The 22290-nt window shown below is 36.1% G+C and overlaps 1 protein-coding gene across 1 annotated transcript; it reads right to left on the bottom strand.

Moving 5' to 3' along the window:
• Positions 1–16546: 16546 nt before the first annotated feature.
• On the bottom strand, positions 16547–18677 carry LOC136264936 (uncharacterized). Its single transcript, XM_066059705.1, has 2 exons — positions 17140–18677; positions 16547–16689 (listed from the first exon to the last, which is right to left on the bottom strand). Exon 1 carries the CDS (start codon positions 18233–18235, stop codon positions 17159–17161), a length of 1077 nt encoding a protein of 358 aa, XP_065915777.1. The 5' UTR covers positions 18236–18677; the 3' UTR covers positions 16547–16689; positions 17140–17158.
• Between the last annotated feature and the right edge of the window lie 3613 nt (positions 18678–22290).

A 22290-nucleotide genomic window follows, 5' to 3' on the forward strand; every position in this document is an offset into this window, starting at 1 on the left:
TAATTTTATTATGATTGGTGAACCCACGCATACCGCATCTGAAAAGGCACCGCGCGCCCCGGACATATCAATTATCGTCTCAAAAGTGGAGTATCCATTACGCTTCGTTGTCAGTTATGTTCAACCCGTTACACAGCATTTCGAATCAAGAACTGTTCAAAAAGCACCTCTACAATCCACGCATACCAGAAGAAAGAAATAGTGCCGCGCGCCCCGATCATATTAATTATCGTCTGAAAAGTGAGGTATCCATTACGCTTCGCTGTAGGCTATGTTCAACCCGTTATACAGCAGTACGAATCAAAAACTGTTTGAAAAGCACCTCTGCAATCGAAATAGCCACGATGAAAAATACGGACAATTTCCGTTTCGAAGGGAAGCCATCACGTGCTCGCGCCAAATCGACACCTTTCCCTGTCAGCAAAGATGAATGGGACACAAAGGAGGACACTGGTAAGTCCATGAAGAATGCATTGCACGTACTGCGGTATGCCAAAAGACACCTGTCGGGCTGAAGCGACGTCAAACAGTGAAAAAATCAAGCCCGTAGCCTTAGCCGTTATCGCGGTACGCTTGTGTGAAGGCATCAGTCAGTCAGTTACTCAGTCAGTCAGTAGAAAATTCCGTTGAATAAAATTTTTTTAAAATTCCGTAGCAACTTGTTGAAAGCGTTTCGGGTCGATCTGAAAGCTTGTTTGGGCTTAGTTTTACCTCATCAATACTGCCTCATCGTCATAAGGGAAAATCGAGGCTGCTTTTTGGGAGATATTATTTTGTGGGCCACGCCTATTCCTTTGTGGTCCCTACTATACAGTTACTATCGTATACTGTATGATAAAAAATTAGTAAAGTTGTTTGTGTATATACATTGCTATGGCTGCTTCCAGATAAATGCAAACCTACAAAGATATCTGTGTCCAGTGATGTCTGTGTCATGGGCCTGGAAGTACAATGTTAATTTTATTACAACACCATACCTACATTAACCTTGCAAGTCAGCCTAGGGGAATACACATGTAGTTACCTCACAGGGGCGGATCCAGACTTTTAAAAAAGGGGGTTCCACTTTAGAATTGCAATTTCAGTCTAGCTGTAAGTTGAAGACCAAAAAAATAAAAGATCATTACCTGCTGACAATAGCTACTCCTCACCATAGATGCCCTCACCAACTATATTTCCTTATTTATAACTAGATACACAGCTGCTCCTCAAAAGACTACTGTGACTGCTCTATTAGAGTATCTCGAGTAAGAGAGGCTCTTTCAAAAGGGGGGTTCCATGGAATCCTTTGAACCCCCCTGGATCTGCCCCTGCCTCATGCTTATACACTTATTAATAAGTACTTCTTTGCAGGAGGAGGACTAAAGGATGATGCAGACCAAGAGGTTTGCTGGCCCTCCTGAATATTTTCTCACCTGGCTTATGTAAACAAGTTCACATCGATAATGGAACCTATTTAATCCCAACAGCAAGCCAAACACGAGGTCACAATCAACGATTTTTGCAGCCACACTCCAGAATTGATTCTTACCTTTACTCTTATTACCCCTCTACAATTAAATTATGGAATAACCTATCTAGCAGTACTGTGGAATCACCTACCTTAAGCACATTTAAACAATGTATTAATTATAGCTAAGTACAATCATTACAATTTATTCTTAATTTAATCTGTTGTACTATATACTCCATATGGAGGTTTCTGTACAGTAAACAAATAATAATAATAAAAAACAAAGGGTCTTGTAAATGGTTTAATTCAGAATTCCCTTTCTGTGTACATGTGAGTAGTCTCCAGTAGTCAACAGAGCTCTGTATATAATTTTATGGCTTCACTATCCTGTCACTTGTTACTAACGACTGGTCTACATTGAACTTCTTCATAACTTTACCAACAGGATCCATCATTGCAGGTGCAGGATCATAATTATGAACAGTTATCTCGCGCACACGCACACACACAGAGTAGGGCAGTACAGTAACAAGAGTTCATGTAGTTCAGAGTCCTAGTCAGTCAGAAGGTGTGAATATAATAACGGCATGTGATGTTATTTGCTGGTATTTCCATATGATTGAATTTTTGAAAACTGTTGATTTTATGATCACACAACCTTTGAAGTTTACTTTTGGCTATATGGATAGGACCAATACATAATACACATTTACACCACAGCCATGCCCCCAATTTGTTTAGGCTGCTTTTCCTTAGTACAGTAGACCCTCGGTTATCTGAACCCCATCATCTTTCAGGCAACAGTAAAAGTGTTCAGATAAGTGAAGTGTTTGGATAAGTGAAGCCATAAAATTATATACAGAGCTCTGTTGGAATACTCTAATAGAACATACACTTGTACTCAAATTACTCTAATAGAACAACCATTTCCAATTTTGAATAAACAAGGGTACAGATAAATGAGGGTATAATTATTTCCTATTGATGTTACTTGTTAGGTTCTTTGAGCATGATATGATTGGTAATTTTAATGGCACCACATCTATTGTGAAATAGTATGAATTAAGCAAATGTTGTACCAAATGTTTGGTGCTTTCATGAAAAAGTTAACGATTTTTTGCTTAGCTGCTCTACTAATAGGACTATCACATGAATACGATTAGTTACCACTGTGGTGGCTATTGTGTATGTGTGTGTAAAACCAAGGTTTGTAATTTTAGCCATTTAGCTATGCAGCAATCTTATTTCTACTTAATGATTAAATAATTTAGTATGTGCATGCATCAGTTATGCTGCTCACAATGTGCATTTAAATCTGTTTACAGCAATAATTGTGAAAGATAAGAGTTACATTTGTTTACTTCAGTTAATACGTACCTATATACTGTACATGAAATGATTTTGATAAATCCTCTGCAAACATACTATGTGATGTACATAATATGAATATGTTTATAATCAACTTTACATAATATGTAGAATCTTATACTGTTGGGTAGCTAGTAACAATAAAAGTGATACTATTTGAATAAATAAACAGTAAAAGTTGTTTAGTGTTGTGGTATAGCTATACAATACAATAGCTTGCTAATGAAACATACACAGATATCTCAATAAACACATATAGGAATCAGACTGCAGTGTATTCTACAGTAAGGTCAGGACAGATATTTAAAACTCCTAGCTTAACATTGTTCGACGATTGAATTATCTTCCATACGTATTTGAAGCATTAGCAAAGCATTTATAATATAGTTACAAGAACTGAAGATGTTCCAGCTGAAAAGTTGTCAAAGGCCTTTTGATGGTTTATGGGACACTGGGACCCCCAGAAAACTAGTCATAATCTCAAACCATATGAATATAACATATGTTCTAAATTGCCATTGGTATAATATACATACATGTACATAGGCCTTTCCAGACCAACTTATGTATAGGCTAATATAAGCTGTATATGTAATGGTATTGTAAGTTGCATTGCACACTATACAAACAATTGATGTGTGTATTTGATTCTGATTACCATTGCTACATAAAATAATCAAGTAGAAGGGATCAAAACCACAAAAAGTAGTGAAACAAGGGAGGCCTGCAGATACACTAACAGAAATTTAATCCCCAACTCAGTCTATACCCATGACTGAATTGTGGATTAAATTTCCACTAGTATAGCTATCTGCAGGTGTAGGTGACCTCCCTTGTTTCATTACTTTTTATGGCCAATTGGCCATGACCCTTAATAAATCCCTGGTTTTGTTTTTCTTGTACCTGTTTGTTAACTGTTTTGCAACATATTTACAACTGGTAAACCAGTGCATATGACATTAAAAGAAAGAATGGCACCAGACTTAATGTTTCTGTTTGAGCACACATCCCAACTATCAATACATTACTGAAATTAAAGCGGCTATTACACTTTGTTATCAGCTACTTTGGATTTCACCTCCATTGAAAAATCCCATACCACAACACCACATTTTTTATTACACAAGGCTGGAATCACTATTTACATATTACACAACTTTTGATATCGACAGCTGTTTAGCCCATCACACAGCATTAAAGAACATTATAAAAAGTGCCTCTGCAATCAATCCAGTCTCTACAGAAATTATTGACTATTTCTGCTGCAAACATAGGAAAACCATCATGTGCTACCGCTATTTGATACCCTGTGCTGTCAGCAAGAAGAAATGGGACACAAAGGGAGACAAAAGTAAGTCCATGATGTATATACATTGTACATAATTTAATATGTCAAAAGGCACCTGTTGGGCTGGAGGCAATGTTTGTGAAAGTGAAAAAAGTCAAGTAACTAGCCTTAGCTGTTGTACTGTATGCTTGTCTGAAGGCATCATGCAGGCAAGTAATTATACAGTAGCTAGTTAGTAGAAAATTATGTTAAATAGCTTTCTTATAATTTTGTAACCACTTATAGGAAGCATTTTTGGCTGGTTTGAAAACACTTTTGGGCTTGATTCTACCTAACCAATACTGTCAAGGCACCAAGAAGGTATTGTGAGGCTGGTTTCTGGTCAAATGTTTTTTGCGAGACAGTGTAAAGCTCCAAGATCGATAATATACAATACTACTATACTATATGATTCAGTCATCAGTTACATAACAAAGAAGTGTAACTGAAACCAGTTATTGCTAGTCTTTACCTAATTCGTGGTCAGCTACAACCACAAATGTGACCGGGCCTGTGAAAATAGGGCATGTGGGCACAAACTACACCCTGCCACATAACATCTCATATCTCAGTATTGGGATAGAATAGTTTCATTCTGTGACTTGCATTTTAAAGCCAATTAAATGTTGAATAAATGCTGAAAATTTCATGGTCAAGCAACAATGGAATACAAAGTTATGATGCATAGGCGGTGGAGACGGGGGGGCCAGGGGGGCCATGGCCCCCCCACTTTTTGGGACACTATTTGCAAGAAAAGATCGAGATACTCTAATCTAATCTAAAACAGCCAAGCTGTAAAAAAAGAGTGCGGCCCTGAGAAAGGCTATGGTGAAAAAAGATGTGAAATCCAAGGTGGCGGCCAAGAAATGGCTGTGATGGTAGGTTAATGGTAAAAATTTAAATAACGACAATTCTGGTGAATTTTATGCCAAGACCAAGCGGCACCAAATTCACCTGAATTGTTGTTATTAAAATTTTTACCATTAACCTACCATCACAGCCATTTCTTGGCCGCCACCTTGGATTTCACATCTTTTTTCACCATAGCCTTTCTGAGGGCCGCACTCTTTTTTACAGCTTGGCTGTTTTGGATTAGATTTCACTTCTTTTTGTAATTATATACCCCAAAGCCGGCCTATGGCCGGCTTTAGGGCTTTTTAACCTGTCATTTTTTCTTTACTACAGGAAGAAGAAAAGATGAAGCAGGGTGATTTCTTTGTAGCTGACCTCTCTGCAAGGTGATCCTTCTAGCTGATCTCTCTACCGGATGACTTGTTTGTAGCTGAACTCTCTACAGGGTGATTTGTTTGTAGCTGAACTCTGTACAAGGTAACTTCTTCTAGCTGATCTTTCTACAGGGTGATTTGTTTGTAGCTGAATTCTCTACAGGGAAATTTGTTTGCAGCTGAACTCTCTACATGGTAGTTTCTTTGTAGCTGAACTCTCTACAATGTGACTTCTTCTAGTTGATCTCTCTACTAGATGACTTGTTTCTAACTGAACTCTCGACAGTGTGGTCTGTTCACAGCGGAACTTTCTACTAGGTGATTTATTTGCAGCTGAACTCTCTACAAGGTGACTTCTTCTAGCTGATCTTTCTAAAGGGCATATTTGTTTGTAGCTGAGTTCTCTACAGGGTGATTTGTTTGCAGCTGAACTCTCTACAATGTGACTTCTTCTAGCTGAACTCTCTACAGGGTGACTTGTTTCTAGCTGATCTCTCTACAGGGTGACTTGTTTCTAGCTGAACTCTCTACAGGTGATTTGTTTGCAGCTGAACTCTCTACATGGTGGTTTCTTTGTAGCTGAACTCTCTACAAAGTAACTTCTTCTAGCTGATCTTTCTACAGGGCATATTTGTTTGTAGCTGAGTTCTCTACAGGGTGATTTGTTTGCAGCTGAACTCTCTACATGGTAGTTCCTTTGTAGCTGAACTCTCTACAATGTGACTTCTTCTAGCTGAATTCTCTATAGGGTGACTTGTTTCTAGCTGATCTCTCTACAGGGTGACTTGTTTCTAGCTGAACTCTCTACAGGTGATTTGTTTGCAGCTGAACTCTCTACATGGTGGTTTCTTTGTAGCTGAACTCTCTACAAGATAACTTCTTCTAGCTGATCTTTCTACAGGGCATATTTGTTTGTAGCTGAGTTCTCTACAGGGTGATTTGTTTGCAGCTGAACTCTCTACATGGTAGTTCCTTTGTAGCTGAACTCTCTACAATGTGACTTCTTCTAGCTGAATTCTCTATAGGGTGACTTGTTTCTAGCTGATCTCTCTACAGGGTGACTTGTTTCTAGCTGAACTCTCTACAGGTGATTTGTTTGCAGCTGAACTCTCTACATGGTGGTTTCTTTGTAGCTGAACTCTCTACAATATAACTTCTTCTAGCTGATCTTTCTACAGGGCATATTTGTTTGTAGCTGAGTTCTCTACAGGGTGATTTGTTTGCAGCTGAACTCTCTACATGGTAGTTCCTTTGTAGCTGAACTCTCTACAATGTGACTTCTTCTAGCTTAACTCTCTACAGGGTGACTTGTTTCTAGCTGATCTCTCTAAAGTGTAACTTGTTTCTAGCTGAACTCTCTACAGGGTGAATTGTTTGTAGCTGAATTCTCTACAGGGCAATTTGTTTGCAGCTGAAGTCTCTACATGGTAGTTTCTTTGTAGCTGAACTCTCTACAATGTAACTTCTTCTAGCTGAACTCTCTACAGGGTGACTTGTTTGTAGTTGAACCCTATACAGGGTGATTTTCTTGTAGCTGAACTCTCTACAATGTACCTTCTTCTAGCTGAACTCTCTACAGGGTGACTTGTTTGTAGTTGAACCCTATACAGGGTGATTTTCTTGTAGCTGAACTCTCTACAAGGTAACTTCTCCTAGCTGATCTTTCTACAGGGTGATTTGTTTGTCTCTACGGGGCAATTTGTTTGCAACTGAACTCTCTACATAGTAATTTCTTTGTAGCTGAACTCTCTACAATGTAACTTCTTCTAGCTGATCTCTCTACAGGGTGACTTCTTTCTAGCTGAACTCTCTACAGGGTGATTTGTTTGTAGCTGAACTCTCTACAATGTAACTTCTTCTAACTGAACTCTCTACAGGATGACTTGTTTCTAGCTGATCTTTCTACAAAGTGACTTCTTTTAGCTGATCTATCTACAAGATGACTTGTTTCTAACTGAACTCTCTACAGTGTGATCTGTTTATAGCAGAACTTTCTACTGGGTGATTTGTTTGCAGCTAAACTCTTTGCATGATTGTTTCTTTGTAACTGAACTCTCTACAATGTGACTTCTTCTAGCTGATCTCTCTTGTTTCTAACTGAACTCTCTATAGTGTGATCTGTTCATAGCGGAACTTTCTACTGGGTGATTTGTTTGCAGCTATCTCCATGGTCTTTATCCCGATTCCTTTCAAACCACAAAAAGGCACTCCTACGATGTTGCTCCATCTACATATCAATTTTCAACTGATTCCTCCAAGGCGTTTACCCTGTAGGCGTAACAGACCTTCGACCTTATTTTACGCAAATAATCGGTCATAACTCCGTGAATGTTCATCGGATTCCTACTAAAGTTGGTACAGAGATCCGCCTTAATGAGCCTTTTAAGTGTGCCAAATTTCAGACCAATCCAAGCACGCATTCGTGTTTTATGGCGAATTTTGCGAAGTGTGCGAAATGAAGAAAAAAAACGAAGAAATTAAAACGAAATTTTGTTCGCTCGTATCTCGGAAATGGCTGGAGCGAGTTTCTTCAAATTTGGTATGTAGACTCCCCTAACTGGGCGGCACGTCTCTAGCAAATTTGGATCCAATCGGATACGGGATCACAGAGGGGTGTGAAAATTGCGTTTTCTTTCTTCCTGTTAATGCACCTATCAATGTTAAGCCCCACTACCCCCCTCCCGGGCTTACTAAGGGATTAGTGGGAGATTTTCGCCGATTTGATCAGAAATTTTGCCCCACTAGTGGGGCATTTGACCGTTTGAAATTTTTGGCGTTTGCTTTAGCTTGCGAGCTATAAGAATTGATCTGTTTCCTAAAGTTTATTCCAGCAATACTACATGGAGATTTGACCACTAGTTGTTCCCCAGTGGGTGGAGAATTTGATTTTTCAAAAAGTCAAATCCCCACCATTTCCCCCACTATGCCCGGGAGGGGGGAGGTGGAGGATAACATTGATAGGTGCATAATATACTCACGGTGTGGCGCGCCGGCTTCTTGGGCCGCACGACACACTATCGTGTGTCTTGATATAGAACAGTCAGGATCTGGATACTCTAATAGAGCAGTCACCGTATTCAGAGAAGCAGTGTAGCAAATTCCTTAGCTACGTAGTATGTGTAGTTATAAATAAGGAGATGTAATTGGTGGAGAGCAGCTATTGTCAGCAGGCTGTGACCTTTTTTTTTTTTTCTTTTTTGGTCTTCAACTTACAGCTGGCCTGGCCCCCTCACTCTTTGGCCTGCTCCACCGCCCCTGTTATGATGCATCCAAGTTTGAAAAAGTAGGCAATTTTTATGTGCCCACATGCCCTATTATTGCAGGCCCGGTCACAAATTATTTTGCAATCCCTTAATATTTTGTATACATAGAAAATTAATGATATGTGTATACCCAAACTTTAATGGTATTACAACCTGAATGATAAAGAAGAATGCATACACATTCAAGTGGATATGCATGATAGTGTCTTATCAATACCAAGACTGTGAAATTTATATCCATAATCTCATATACATATCTGTCATACCTTTCAATCAGCAATGACAATTTGTATGATATGATATTTTGCTAATGATATACCTGCGATGGTCAGCCACCATATTGGTGTGGCATATGATTACAGCGTACGACTACATAATATATTTTATAGTAAAGGATACCTCAGTACCCAGACTCCTTAAAATTCTAAATTCTTTCTGTTTTCCCCTGTACATATGTCTGGTCTAGAATCACCACTGGAAGAAATTGTACTGAGGTATTCTTTACTATAAAATATATTATGTAGTCGTATGCTGTAATCATATGCCACACCAATATGGTGGCTGACCATCGCAGGTATATCATTAGCAAAATTTCATATCATACAAATTAAAATAACATGATGTACCAGTTTGTTTATTGCGCACTATATGTACATGTATGTTATTAAAGTATACAACAACATGATAATTATGTTTACCTTTCAATAATTTGTTATATACATTGTGTTTGCTGTAGCTATATATAATATTATTATTAAAGAAATTATAATTTACTTTATATGTAGTACGTTCTAGTTGCAGTATTATGGTAATATACTTGTACGCATGTTAGTAACAATCACTGGATTATGTACATACTCAATTGTTTTATAGGTAAAGCAGTGGTCCAGGTTTCTCACCTTACTACTAACAGTGCATCTTGTCCCAGCCACCAAAGTATATTATGTTCTACCTGATAATATTTCTCCTGTACATTATCCATCTCAACCATGTGCTCAATACCTACAGGATAATAGTACATTATCTTTTGTGTCTGATGTTGAATATCACTTCTTACCAGGAGAACACCAAGTTACCACCAACATGATGATTCAGGGTGTTGAAAATTTATCATTATCTGGAAGTGCATTGTCAAATCCCTATGCAACACTTAGATGCCATTCAGGAGTATTTATTAGCATTCGGCCTTCCACTAATATCACAATCACTGGTGTATCAATTATACACTGTGGTAGCAACTTAGCTAGTTTACTTGTGAACAATTGTGAAAATTGTACCATCACAAATGTAAATTTTTATCCTCCTACAAAGTGTTACAGTATAGCAGGGATAAACTTACTAGGAGAAAGTTATTTGGTAAATATAGCAGTTAATTTAAATGCATCATCAAGTGATGCATGTGGAAAGGGGATTTTCCTGATGCATAATGGCAGCATCAGTACTAACCGCATAATCAACAGCACAACAATTATCAGCAACTTCTCAGTTGATGGCACAGATTTTCTCCACTGCCTTTCAAATGACAATAGCACTAATACAATTCTTGAAGGAATTATTCTAACAATTTTGTTACAACAAACTGAGTATATACACAGTTACCATTATAATATGTCACTCTTTGATTAATAAACTGTATTACTCTGGAGAACCCATTGTATTTGACGTCTTGATGAATTGTAATGTAACATTTGAAAATTGCACATTTGCACAGATAAAATATATATCAATAACGAAAGATAAAGATAGCAAAACATATTCACTACCACCAATGATAAGTATGAGCACGCCGAACTCAAATGTATTAATCACATTTGCATACTGTACTTTTCACTTAAATGTGCTTTCATGTATACTGGCATTAATTGATATTGATTTATACCATGTTCCAAATGACTGTCAGCTCCCATTCAGTAGCACTATTGTCATAGAGTCGTGTACTTTTACTCAAAATTGTGGAGGAGCATTAAAAATTGGCAGCGAATAGGCACACAACAACACAGCAAAAATTTTATTGCTTGGAGATATTTCAATTTCATACACAACTAAGACTGTTTATGTTGTATTCTTCAAAAATGTAGCTGTTTATCTGAATGGGACAATAAATGTTTTGAAGAATGGTGCATACACTGTATTTCTGTTTCTTTCATGTACTATAACTGTTAATGGAAACTCTAAGGCTGCATCCAGTTGGTGTACATCTGGTTTTTCTAAAATCAAATACCAGATACATTAAAGTAGAGGAATATACAAATATTACATTTCTTGATAATAACTATTGCTACTTGATTACATTAGATGAACATAGCAATAGAACTTATTGTCCATTCCAGTACATAACTTCTAATAGTACATACAATAATCCACCATCAACTGACCACTATGCAATTATTTATACTGGAAATTATGGTAGTGATTCTTATGACAGCTACATGACTATTTATTATCTAAGTATTCACTGTAAATGGCTACCTGAAGCAGCATATTATGGCTATCATTCTAGATCAATAAATGAGAAAATAATTGATATCCCACATCATAAAAAATATGAAGCAGCAACCACTAGAATATGTTTGTGTTCATCAAATGGTGGTTATAATTGTAGCATTGATGAAGTGGGGCCTATTTATCCTGGTCAAATGTTACAAATAAATATATCAATACCAAATAAAAAGGAGATGTCAGTTGTTTACAATGAAATACATGATATTTTATTACCTACATCAGCTTGCACAGTTACCCATCAAACTGATGATGAATTAATAAATGCACTTAATGGAGACTGCAACACTCTCGATTTTGTGATTGTTTCTAATTCCACCAAAGGATGTGAGCTTTTCTTTAAAGTAGAACCAGATGGAAGCAATTACATTCCAAACTTAAGTGATTCTTTTATGTGCAACTCTCACAATGTCCAGTTGGGTTTTCCTTACTTGATGGAATTTGTGACTGTGATTTGATCCTATCTAACAGTGACTTGCACATTGAAACTTGTTACATTGAACAAGCTGCTATCATACGTCCTGCTAACAGTTGGATATCTAGTGACATATCATTAAATGGTGCAAAATACTTGTTATCAGCTACTTGTCCTATGGATTATTATTTACCACACTCATCAGCTCTCAATTTATCTAATCCTGACTTACAGTGTCAGTTTAATAGGAGTGGTATCTTGTGTTCACAATGTCAACATGGACTTAGTATGGTATTTGGATCATCAAGGTGTATGAAGTGTACTAATGTACATATTCTCATCACTCCCATAGTAATAGTGGCAGGAATTGTTTTGGTAGTGTTACTTTATCTTCTCAACCTCACAGTTACTAATGGAACTATCAATGGAATAATATTTTATGCTAACATTGTTAGTATCAATGAGTCTGTTTTCCTGGTAAATGATAATGTGTTTAAACCTCTTAAAGTGTTTATCTCTTTCATCAACTTAGATTTGGGTATTGAGACATGTTATTACAATGGGCTGGACAGTTATGCTAAGATGTGGCTACAGTTATTCTTTCCATTGTATCTGATATTGATAGCTACTTTCATTATCATAGCAAGTCGCTACTCCTACAGAATACAATGACTAACATATACTAGATCTCTTCCTGTACTAGCTACGTTGTTCCTACTATCCTACACAGGTATCCTCAGAGCTGTATCAACAGTGTTGTTCTCTTATTCTACCATAACTGAACTACCAAGTGGTCATCAACAGTTAGTGTGGTCTATTGATGCCAGTGTTCCATTGTTTGGAGTAAAGTTTACCATACTGTTCATCATATGTCTTGTGTTGTTCTTAATATTGATTCTTTTTAAGATATTTGCAAGATGTTTACAATTTAAAATAGTATACCACTTTAGGCCATTGCTAGTTACAGTTAAAGAGTCTTACAAAAGTGAATTCCACTATTGGTTTGCACTAAATATTGTGATAAGAAATATATTCCTTACCTTACACACAGTGAGAGCAAACATACAGTTAATGATTTGCACATTTGTGCTAGTGTGTTTATGTGCAGCTAGTGGATACTTGCAGCCATACAAAGACAAAATTGCAAACATTCAAGAACTTTTTCTCTTACTAAATCTTACTGTACTATATAGTACAACTTATCACAGTTTTTGGCAATGCATTATTATCATTAATTTCAAATGTCATGATCACTGCTACTTTGCTTCACTTTAGCATGATTCTGTTGTACCATTTTCTCACTTACACATGTCACTGTAATATCATGAGGACATTGGTTGATGTTAAGGAAATGCTGAAAAATTTCCTTAGTAATGAAAGTGCTACATGCCATTCAAATGATATGTGGTTGTTGAACATTCCTGAGGATGCTTACAACAATGATTACCATGAAGTATTGGATAATAGTACAAGTTATCTCAATAACTGACTGCATACATATATATTTGTAAATAATTTACTTTACATCATTGTAGTGCAAACTGAGCCATATAGCTATAATGTCAAATTTTACTCCAGCCAAATTTAATGTGCATATAATTATATGATTGGCTTACAGAATCATAAAGGTTGCAAAACAATTAAGCTTTGACAAGATGCAGCAGAGGCAATGGAGCAGAGGGCACCTTCAGCTGCAAGTTCAGCAATGAGTAGGGTTTGAAGTACACTGTACACAGCCATTTTTGAGCAGATTTAGGAGCTCTGAGATTTTAAAAGGGTGTAAAATTTGACTGTTATATCAAACTGGTTAACGTTGATGGCTCTTAGAGCATCCCAATTGTTCATTATAGCTTTCTCTTTTCACTGTCTATAAAATGTTAAAGATAAGATGAACTGATCCTGGAATACATACAGTACAAAAGAGGAGGTGTAAAGTGAATGAAGGCAAACTGTCTGGATACCAAGAAGCTAATACATTAACTTGATACACTTAAGATGATAAGATTTGCTACAGAAACAAGAGCATGGTGCACTACTCCCATAAAGCATGAACCACGGTAGTGATTCATAATAGAGATCACCCATTCTTTTTTTTGTCAAATTTCTAATAGAACATTCACCTATTCACCACCTTAGAAAGCTCTCCCAACCTCAAAAGAAGTCATAAAAGTTAATTTGGAATAAGTATAGGAACACTGGAAAATATGATGTCAAAAGGAACCAATAAAAACAACTTAAATAATATGCCAGTTTGTTCGTAATATGTTTACTTTGCGATTGTTCTGACTTTATCTCTGCAATGGTAACTAATGTACTAATATGTGTTAATAAGTATCCAATCTATTCATGTCAACATGTTAGTTTGGAAACCCTGTATCACTACCTATATAATCACATAGTGATTCAGTTTGCCATAAATTAGTCTCAATAGTAGGAGTGCAATTAATCCCAAATCTCATGGCCTTGTTTCTGTAATTGCACTGTAAAGTAGCCAATACAACAGCAGAACAACAGAAGCCTTTAAAGTGCAACAAGAAAGTGATATAATGAATAGCCAATCAAATAAGCTGACAATAGAAGCCTTTAAAGTGCAACATATGTAGACATTTTGAGTAGCCAATCAGAATTGCTGACATGTGAAGCCTTTTAAATACAACAACAAATGATGTAATACGAAGAAGGATGATGCAATCACCTGGTAGAAGTTAATGGCCACATAGAACTGGATAGATGTGTACTACAAACCATGAAGGGTGGTCACTGTGATTAGTAGGAAATCACACACATTTTCGTGCAATTATGGAATAATTGTACTTGTAACAGCCAAAATTGCACTGGGCTTTGCCTCGTGCAATTTTGACTGTTACTCATACAATTATTCCCTAATTACACTCAAATGTGTGTGATTATCTATACTAATAGTTATATGAGCAAAATGTTCGCTCATGCTCTACTACATGTACTACTACATATATAAATACAAGGGTCTGAACGTTTATAAATTTCATAGAATCCACATTGTGCCTGTATGACTGCTTTAGACTCTATTTTACATTACAATCAGATTACTTTGTCCACAACTGTTTCTGCTGTAGGCTCAGGAAAAGTGGCTGGTTTTCCTGCAATAATACTAGCACCATGGCAACTATGCATTCTCACATGACAAAATAAGTGCCCTCGTTAAATCACTGCACATGAAAAATACATAATGATTAGATAAACCTAGATTTTGAGCATATGTTATATTGTGCCTGAAGGCATGGAGTATATTAGAAAACAAGGTGGAGTATATGAGATTTATTACCCACCCAAAACAGCCTAAATAGAGTCTAAATTATTAAGTTTATACTGTAATAATTGTGACCAAGGAGAAAGATTTGAAGGGATTCACATTAGCACACTGTTAACTCTATATTCACTCAATCACATTATCAAGACTATCATGCATGCAAATTACAACACAATACATGTACAGTATATGGTCCTAATAGTACATACACCACACACTCCTTCCCACTAAGTTACAAAGTAAAATTACAAAACTAGGAAAATAAAAGGGGAAGATTTGAATAAGTTACTAACAAAAATAAATCACATACTTATAAAGGGTCAGTATCTCAGTCTGTCTGGTGGTACATGGTTTCGTCTGGGATATTGGTGGCATGGCTTGTCAGGAGTATCCTGCATTGTGGATATCTCGTGAATGACTCAGTACTGGTTGTATAGGTTTGTAATCTTCTTGTGCTTTTCCAAGTTTGACCTCCGGACACTTGAACTAAATATGTTAGAGGACTAGTTCCAGGAACCAGGACGTAGATTGTGTATCATCACTCATTGTCCCACAAGTTATAAACAGTTCTCTCTGATGAACATGGCTGTGAGCACATCTCTCTTAAGAAACAGTGTACATGGAGCAACATTACAGTAGCTGTGGAGTGAGGTGTAGTTTTGTAGGTTAAGAGAAAATTCATTAAGCATTGATAGAAAGGTGAATCACTCTTACTGCTGGCTTGCATGGCTTTCTTGAATGCCTGAACAGAAAGTTTGACTGCCCTGGCCCATTAGAAGAAGGATGATATGGGGCACAACGGATGTGCTTCACACCATTGGATTTCAGGAAGGCTTGAAACTCATCAGCTGCAAACTGTGGTCTGTTGTCAGATACAAGCCATTCTGGAAACACAACAAGAAAATAAGCGATATAATTCAGTGGTAGTTTTGGTTGACTTCATTTCAATGACTTCTAGCCATTTGAAATGTGAGTCCACTACTGTAACAATGAAAAACATATGTTGTTGAAAGGGACCAGCAAAATTGACATGGATTCTTTTCCATGATTTGGACGACCAGTTCTAAGGATGGAACGGTGCTACTGGTGGGGAATTTCTAACAGTGTATAAGAGTGACACTCAATGTCATTGTCTAACTTTGGCCACCAAACGTAGCTTCGAGCAATGGCCTTGGCAAGAGCTTTTCCAAAATGGACTTCATGCAACCCTTGTAACACTATGTCTTGTAACTTACGGGATCATTCCCCACATGATACAATCATCGTCTAAAGTTAACTCATGTCATCTGTGCCAGAAAGGTACGTATAACAGGTTCTGTGACCTGTGCTGGCCAACCTTACTTGGTATACATCACAAAATTGCATCCTGTCTGGAAGAAACTTCCCACTGAGCTCTGCTGTAATACCATCATTCATCTTGTTTCACTACTTTTTATTGCATAGATCCATACTTCATTTTTAAATTAAAAAATACTAGTAATTGATTTAAGATTTTATAAACAACTTAGGGTTGTGGACTTTTCATTTACTGTATCTGAACACTATAGGTGATCCCCAGGAGTTCAGATAACTGAGGTTCCAAGACATTTTAATTACAGTAAGCATATTTACTCACAAATAGCTTATTAAAATTTTGTTCCACTTTTGCAAAAAAATATATATATTTAAAGTTAATTAACAATTGCTGCAATATGTAATTAATATTATGTATACGCAAATCATTAAAATAATCTGTTTGATAAACTGGACAGTCTTATTTAGTTATGAAAGTCATCACTTACAAGTCCCTCACAATACTCTCTGTAATTATATGCACATTCAGGAATATTCAACTCTTGGTCTTCATGTGGCTCTATTATTATTGATTGTTGTGCAGACCTCAAAAGAGTATGGTGCACAAAAAAGGGTACAATTGCTACTGTCAATTACAAAAGAAAAACAAACTTATATAATTATACAATATTTACTATACACAAGACCATATATACACATTGATAAATTATTAAACAGTTACTAGTCCAGCTAGGCTGCGCTTGAATTGGTCAATCTCTGTTAAATCAATCACGTGTTGGGGTAAGGAATTCCAAATATTGATTGCAGAGGGGAAAAAAGAAAATTTATAACAGTCAATTCTAGTCATTGGGGTTAAAAATCTCTTATCATGGCCTCTGGTGTGATGTAGGTTAGGATTAGGAAAAAGGAAATCATCAGCATTAATATCGATTTGGTGAGATATAATTTTAAATAACATTGTAGCCTTCTGTTCATTCCTGCATCTGGCTAAGGTGGGCCAATTAAGGCTCTATATTGTAAAATAACTACATAAATTTCTTCTTGATGTAAAGCAACATCATTATAACGTTACAATGACATGTGTAGGTGAGGAAATGATATAACACAATTGCAATGGAATGAAATAAAACTACAATGATCATAGCATTAGCAGTTATGTAAATCACTCTGTCATTACCTTGATAAGGAATACAAAACAGTATTGTGAGATTCATGAAAAGAATTAATTCTTGGATATTTAAATGTTTGTTTTTATATTGCTGTAGGTATCCACCTGTCCAGTCATAATAAAGAATATTAACAAAGCAGCTGAAACAGTTAGACGTGTAATTGCTTTTAATGCAAGCACAAATTCCTAAATACAATTTGTACTGTAATCCAATTGCAGTAACTGTCTCTTGTGATTCGTGAAATGCGTCTAACAGTGGCTTAAACCTATTAATAATTTTAAATTTCAACAGAAATCTTATAAACAACAAAATCAAATTAAAAGGAATCAATATTAAGAACAACACAAGACATGTGATGAACAGTATGGTAAACTTTACTCCAAATAATGGAACACTGGCATCAATAGACCACACTAACTGTTGATCACCACTTGGTAGTTCAGTTATGGTAGAATAAGAGAACAACACTGTTGATACAGCTCTGAGGATACCTGTGTAGGATAGTAGGAGCAATGTAACTAGTACAGGAAGAGATCTAGTATATGTTAGCCGTTGTATTCTGTAAGAGTAACGACTTGCTATGATAATGAAAGTAGTTATCAATATCAGATACAATGGAAAGAATAACTGTAGCCACATCTTAGCATAATTGTCCATCCCATTGTAATAACATGTCTCAATACCCAAATCTAAGTTGATGAAAGAGATGAACACTTTAAGAGGTTTAAACAAATTATCATTTAGCAGGAAAACAGACTCATTGATACTAACAATGTTAGCATAAAATATTATTCCATTGATAGTTCCATTAGTAACTGTGAGGTTGAGAAGATAAAGTAACACTACTAAAACAATACCTGCCACTATTACTATGAGAGTGATGAGAATATGCACATTAGTACACTTCATACACCTTGATGATCCAAATACCATACTAAATATAAGTGCATGTTGACATTGTGAACACAAGATACCACTCCTATTAAACTGACACTGTAAGTCAGGATTAGATAAATTGAGAGTTGATGAGTGCGGTAAACATAATCTGTATAGCAAGTGGTAGAGGGTAAATATTTATGTAGTATTATTCAACAAATTGTGACTGGATATCCAACTGCTAGCAGGACGTCACAGTTTAATTGCTGCTTGTTCAATGTAACAGGTTTCTATGTGTAAATCACTGTTAATTAGAAGTGTATCACAGTCACAAACTCCACCAAATAACAAAAATCCCGCTGGACATTCTAAAAGTTGTACATGAAAAAGATACCCAGATGTGTCTTGATGCGTAACTTTCAAATTCAAATCACATTTGTTATCCATTCTATTTATAGCAGTTGTAAAATTAAAAATTTTGCATTTTTTACTTAATGTGAATATTAGACCATTTTGATGAGCTACTTTACAGTAACATATTTTAGCATGCAGCATAGATTGTCCTTTTCCATAGGGTAATGTAAAACTTGCCATTAAATCTTGTCCAGGATACACAGGCCCAATCTCATAGATACTACATTTGTATTTGCCATCTGATGAACACAGACATATTATGTTTTCGATGTCATACTTTGGTTTAAAGAAAAGAATGCAAATGATTTTCTCATTTACATTTCCAGGGTTGTAGCCATAGTATACTGCAGTAGGTAACCATTTACAGTAGTAATAACTAGAGTCAAATCTGTACAACGTGTAGTTTTTAAAATGTCTATACTTGTCCATACTTTGTCTTATGATAATTTTGTAATGGTTGGGTGGTGGGGGATGATTTGCTGTATTGCAAGATGCTATGTACTGGAAGGGACAAAATGATTTAGAATGACTGGAATATTTTTGTGTTGATATTGTAATCAGTCGTGATGGATAAGCATTATCAGATAATGTCATATTTGTATATTCCTCTACTTCAATATGCCTGGTGTTTATTTTAAGGGAAAACACATGGGAGCACAAATTGGCAGTGACTTTCAAATTCCATTGATGACTACGGTACATGAAAAGAACAGAAACAGAGATTGTACCCTGTTGTTAAAAATGGTTATGGTTCCATTCATATAAACAGCTGTGTTTTTGAAATACATCAAGCAACCAGTGTAATCAATAGTGCATGAGATGTAAACATCTCCAAGCAATAAAATCTTTGTTGTATTATAGTCACTATAAGCTCTCAACACAACTCCATAATTTTGATGGAAGGTACATGTGTCTAAGATTACACTGCTACTGAACAAGCTATCACAGTTTCCTGTTGTTTGGTATGTATAAATATCAAGTAATGCTTGAGTTGAAGATCTACCAATAATGTTTAAATAAAACATACACCTTACAAATCTGACCACTGCATTTACATGAGAGGAATATGTACTATCATCGATGGTGGAATTGTTTGATGTGATGCACCATCTCTACTCTCGCATAATTGTATCTCTGAAAATGTACAATTTTCAAATAATAGATAATTTAAGTTGCAATTCATGAAAGCAAATAAAACTGGTTGTTCATAATAAGTGATTTTGTGAAGCAAGGAGTGGCAGATGTTTATAGTAATGCTATATTGAGTTTGATCCAATGTCATGCTCAGAAAATCTCCTTGCTCATCCACATACTTGTCATATGACAAGCATCTACTGAGTCCGCCATTAACAGTTAAGTTGCTTATCATTATTGTAGTATCAAGTGGGCTGGTACTATTGATATTCCTTCTAACTGTGTCATTATGTTTAAGGAATTCCCTTTCCACACACACCATTTGGTGATGCCTTCAAGTTGATAGCTATGTCATCTAAATGTGATTGTCCAATTGAATTGATTCCCACTAGACTGTATCCTGTAAGAGTGTAAAAGCTTACATTTGAGATTTTGCAGTTGAAACAATTAAATATAGTTAAGCTAGCTGATCTCCCTAGTCATGATGTCTTCTAGCTAGCTTGTAAATTTCCTACTTTAACACACTGCTGTTAATTTATTTGTAACAATTCTAGCAAGGACTCTTAGTGATTTTCACAACCCTGCATCAAATGAAAGGACAGCACCAGGTGTGTGAAACCATAGTTAATTGTATAACAAAGTTACAAATGTACACCCCTGGCCCATACCATACTAGCTAATCAGCAAAGTATTTTCGCTTAGTTTTCATCTATGTTCTGCCCAATTATGCGGCCATATTGTTATTACTGCATGTTTGTTGTATTGTGCAGGCCTCAAAAAGAGTGTGGTACACAAAGGAAACAATAGTACAATTACAATCATACATAATTACTAATTAATTAATTAAACAGTCTCTAGACCAGCTATGTTGTACTTGAATTGTTCAATCTCAGTCAAGTTGATCATGTGTTGGGGTAAGGAATTCCAATTTTAATAGCGGACGGAAAAAAAGAAAATATGTAAGAGTCAATCCTTGTCATTGGTATCATAAATCTTTTATTATGTTCTCTATTGTTGTAGTTGTCAGGGTTTGGAATAAGAAGATTGTCAGCATTTATATCAACCTGGCAGTTTATGATCTTATATAACATTATTCATAGGAACTATAATAATGTCAAGCTTGCCTTAACTGCTTACATTACAATAATTTTGGAGGTTTGATGAGGAAATTTTCTAAATGTGACAGAATGCAACATATGTACAATTGTAATAATTGACACCTTGCTCTGTAAAAATAATGGTAAGATAGTTTAGCTCGGTCCTTCTCATCACACTTAATAATGCACAGAGTAGGCTTACCGCCTGTATTGGACTCGATTCTGACTCCATACTGTTTAGCGTTTACCGGCTCTCGTCACGTTGTATCTGAATAAATTCGGGCACAGTACACAGAATGACTATGTGTAAATTTAAGTAGCTCGCTGGCAAGGATCTACACGCTATCAAAATCATCAGATATGCATCACAGCTTCCAAGCAATACACTTCTAATCACCAATTCAGAGGGCACCAAGGTGCAGAATATTATGGCTCACTGACACATGTTTGAAGTTTAAAAATAGTAGCTAACTTCGACCTAATACAGGGGATTTATTACTTAGGAATGATAACAATAAACAACCACCATAATGGGAGTGAACTATACATGTTTGTGGCTAGGGGGAGTTTATTACTTCTTGCAACACAGAAGGTAAAATTCAAAAAGCGTAAAGCGTCATATGGCTTGTTTAATTGACCAAAGAATGTTGTTCTATAGTCCATATTAGGAATGATAACAGAAACAACCACCATATTGGGAGTGAACTATACATGTTTGAGGCTAGTTAACATGTAAGAAGCCATAACCACGCTCTACGCTTTTCACTCTCCAATGTTGCAAGAAGTAATAAATCCCCTGTATATAGACACGCCTCGTGATTATTTTAACAGTCAGTCATAATAAATACAGACTAATACAATTATACGAATAATATAGCTAGTGCAATTCAACTTGAAAAGACTCAGCTAAATTAGCAATAATATCTATAGTAGCTAAATTGTCCTATCTAGCTAGCTAGCTACAGTTCATATCAATTCTATCCTACCATTATTATGTTTCAAGGCATGCAAATGTGTCAATCACCTTATCCAGAGAAAGATTCTGTGATAGCTCTTTTTCAATGGATAGAACAGCTAAATTTGTCAATCTTTCTTCTGACATAGTAGACCTCAAAATTAATATGTTTTGGTACGCCTAAGAGTAGAAAAAATTGTTCACATTCAGCTGTGCTAACTACTATGGTAAGGACAATTTGAATCATCCTAACCAAGACTGGAAAAGCTGCTTTCAGTGGTAGAAGTTCTACAAATACGTCATTAATGCTCTCCATCTCTTTTCCATCTAAAGCACACAATGCAAGTTTGCACTCCATGGATAGTGAGTGATCCCTTGTCCAACCTATACATTTCAGCAAGTGTGGTCAAGTAATTGGAATCTAAAAAGTGAGGGAGATTCTGGTTACAACACTGTATTGATCACATCAAATCAAAGTTCTTACCAGCAAACCGGCTGTTCAGCTCTGCATC

Source organism: Dysidea avara, chromosome 1 (genome assembly GCF_963678975.1).
Source record: "Dysidea avara chromosome 1, odDysAvar1.4, whole genome shotgun sequence".
Taxonomy (NCBI): domain Eukaryota; kingdom Metazoa; phylum Porifera; class Demospongiae; order Dictyoceratida; family Dysideidae; genus Dysidea; species Dysidea avara.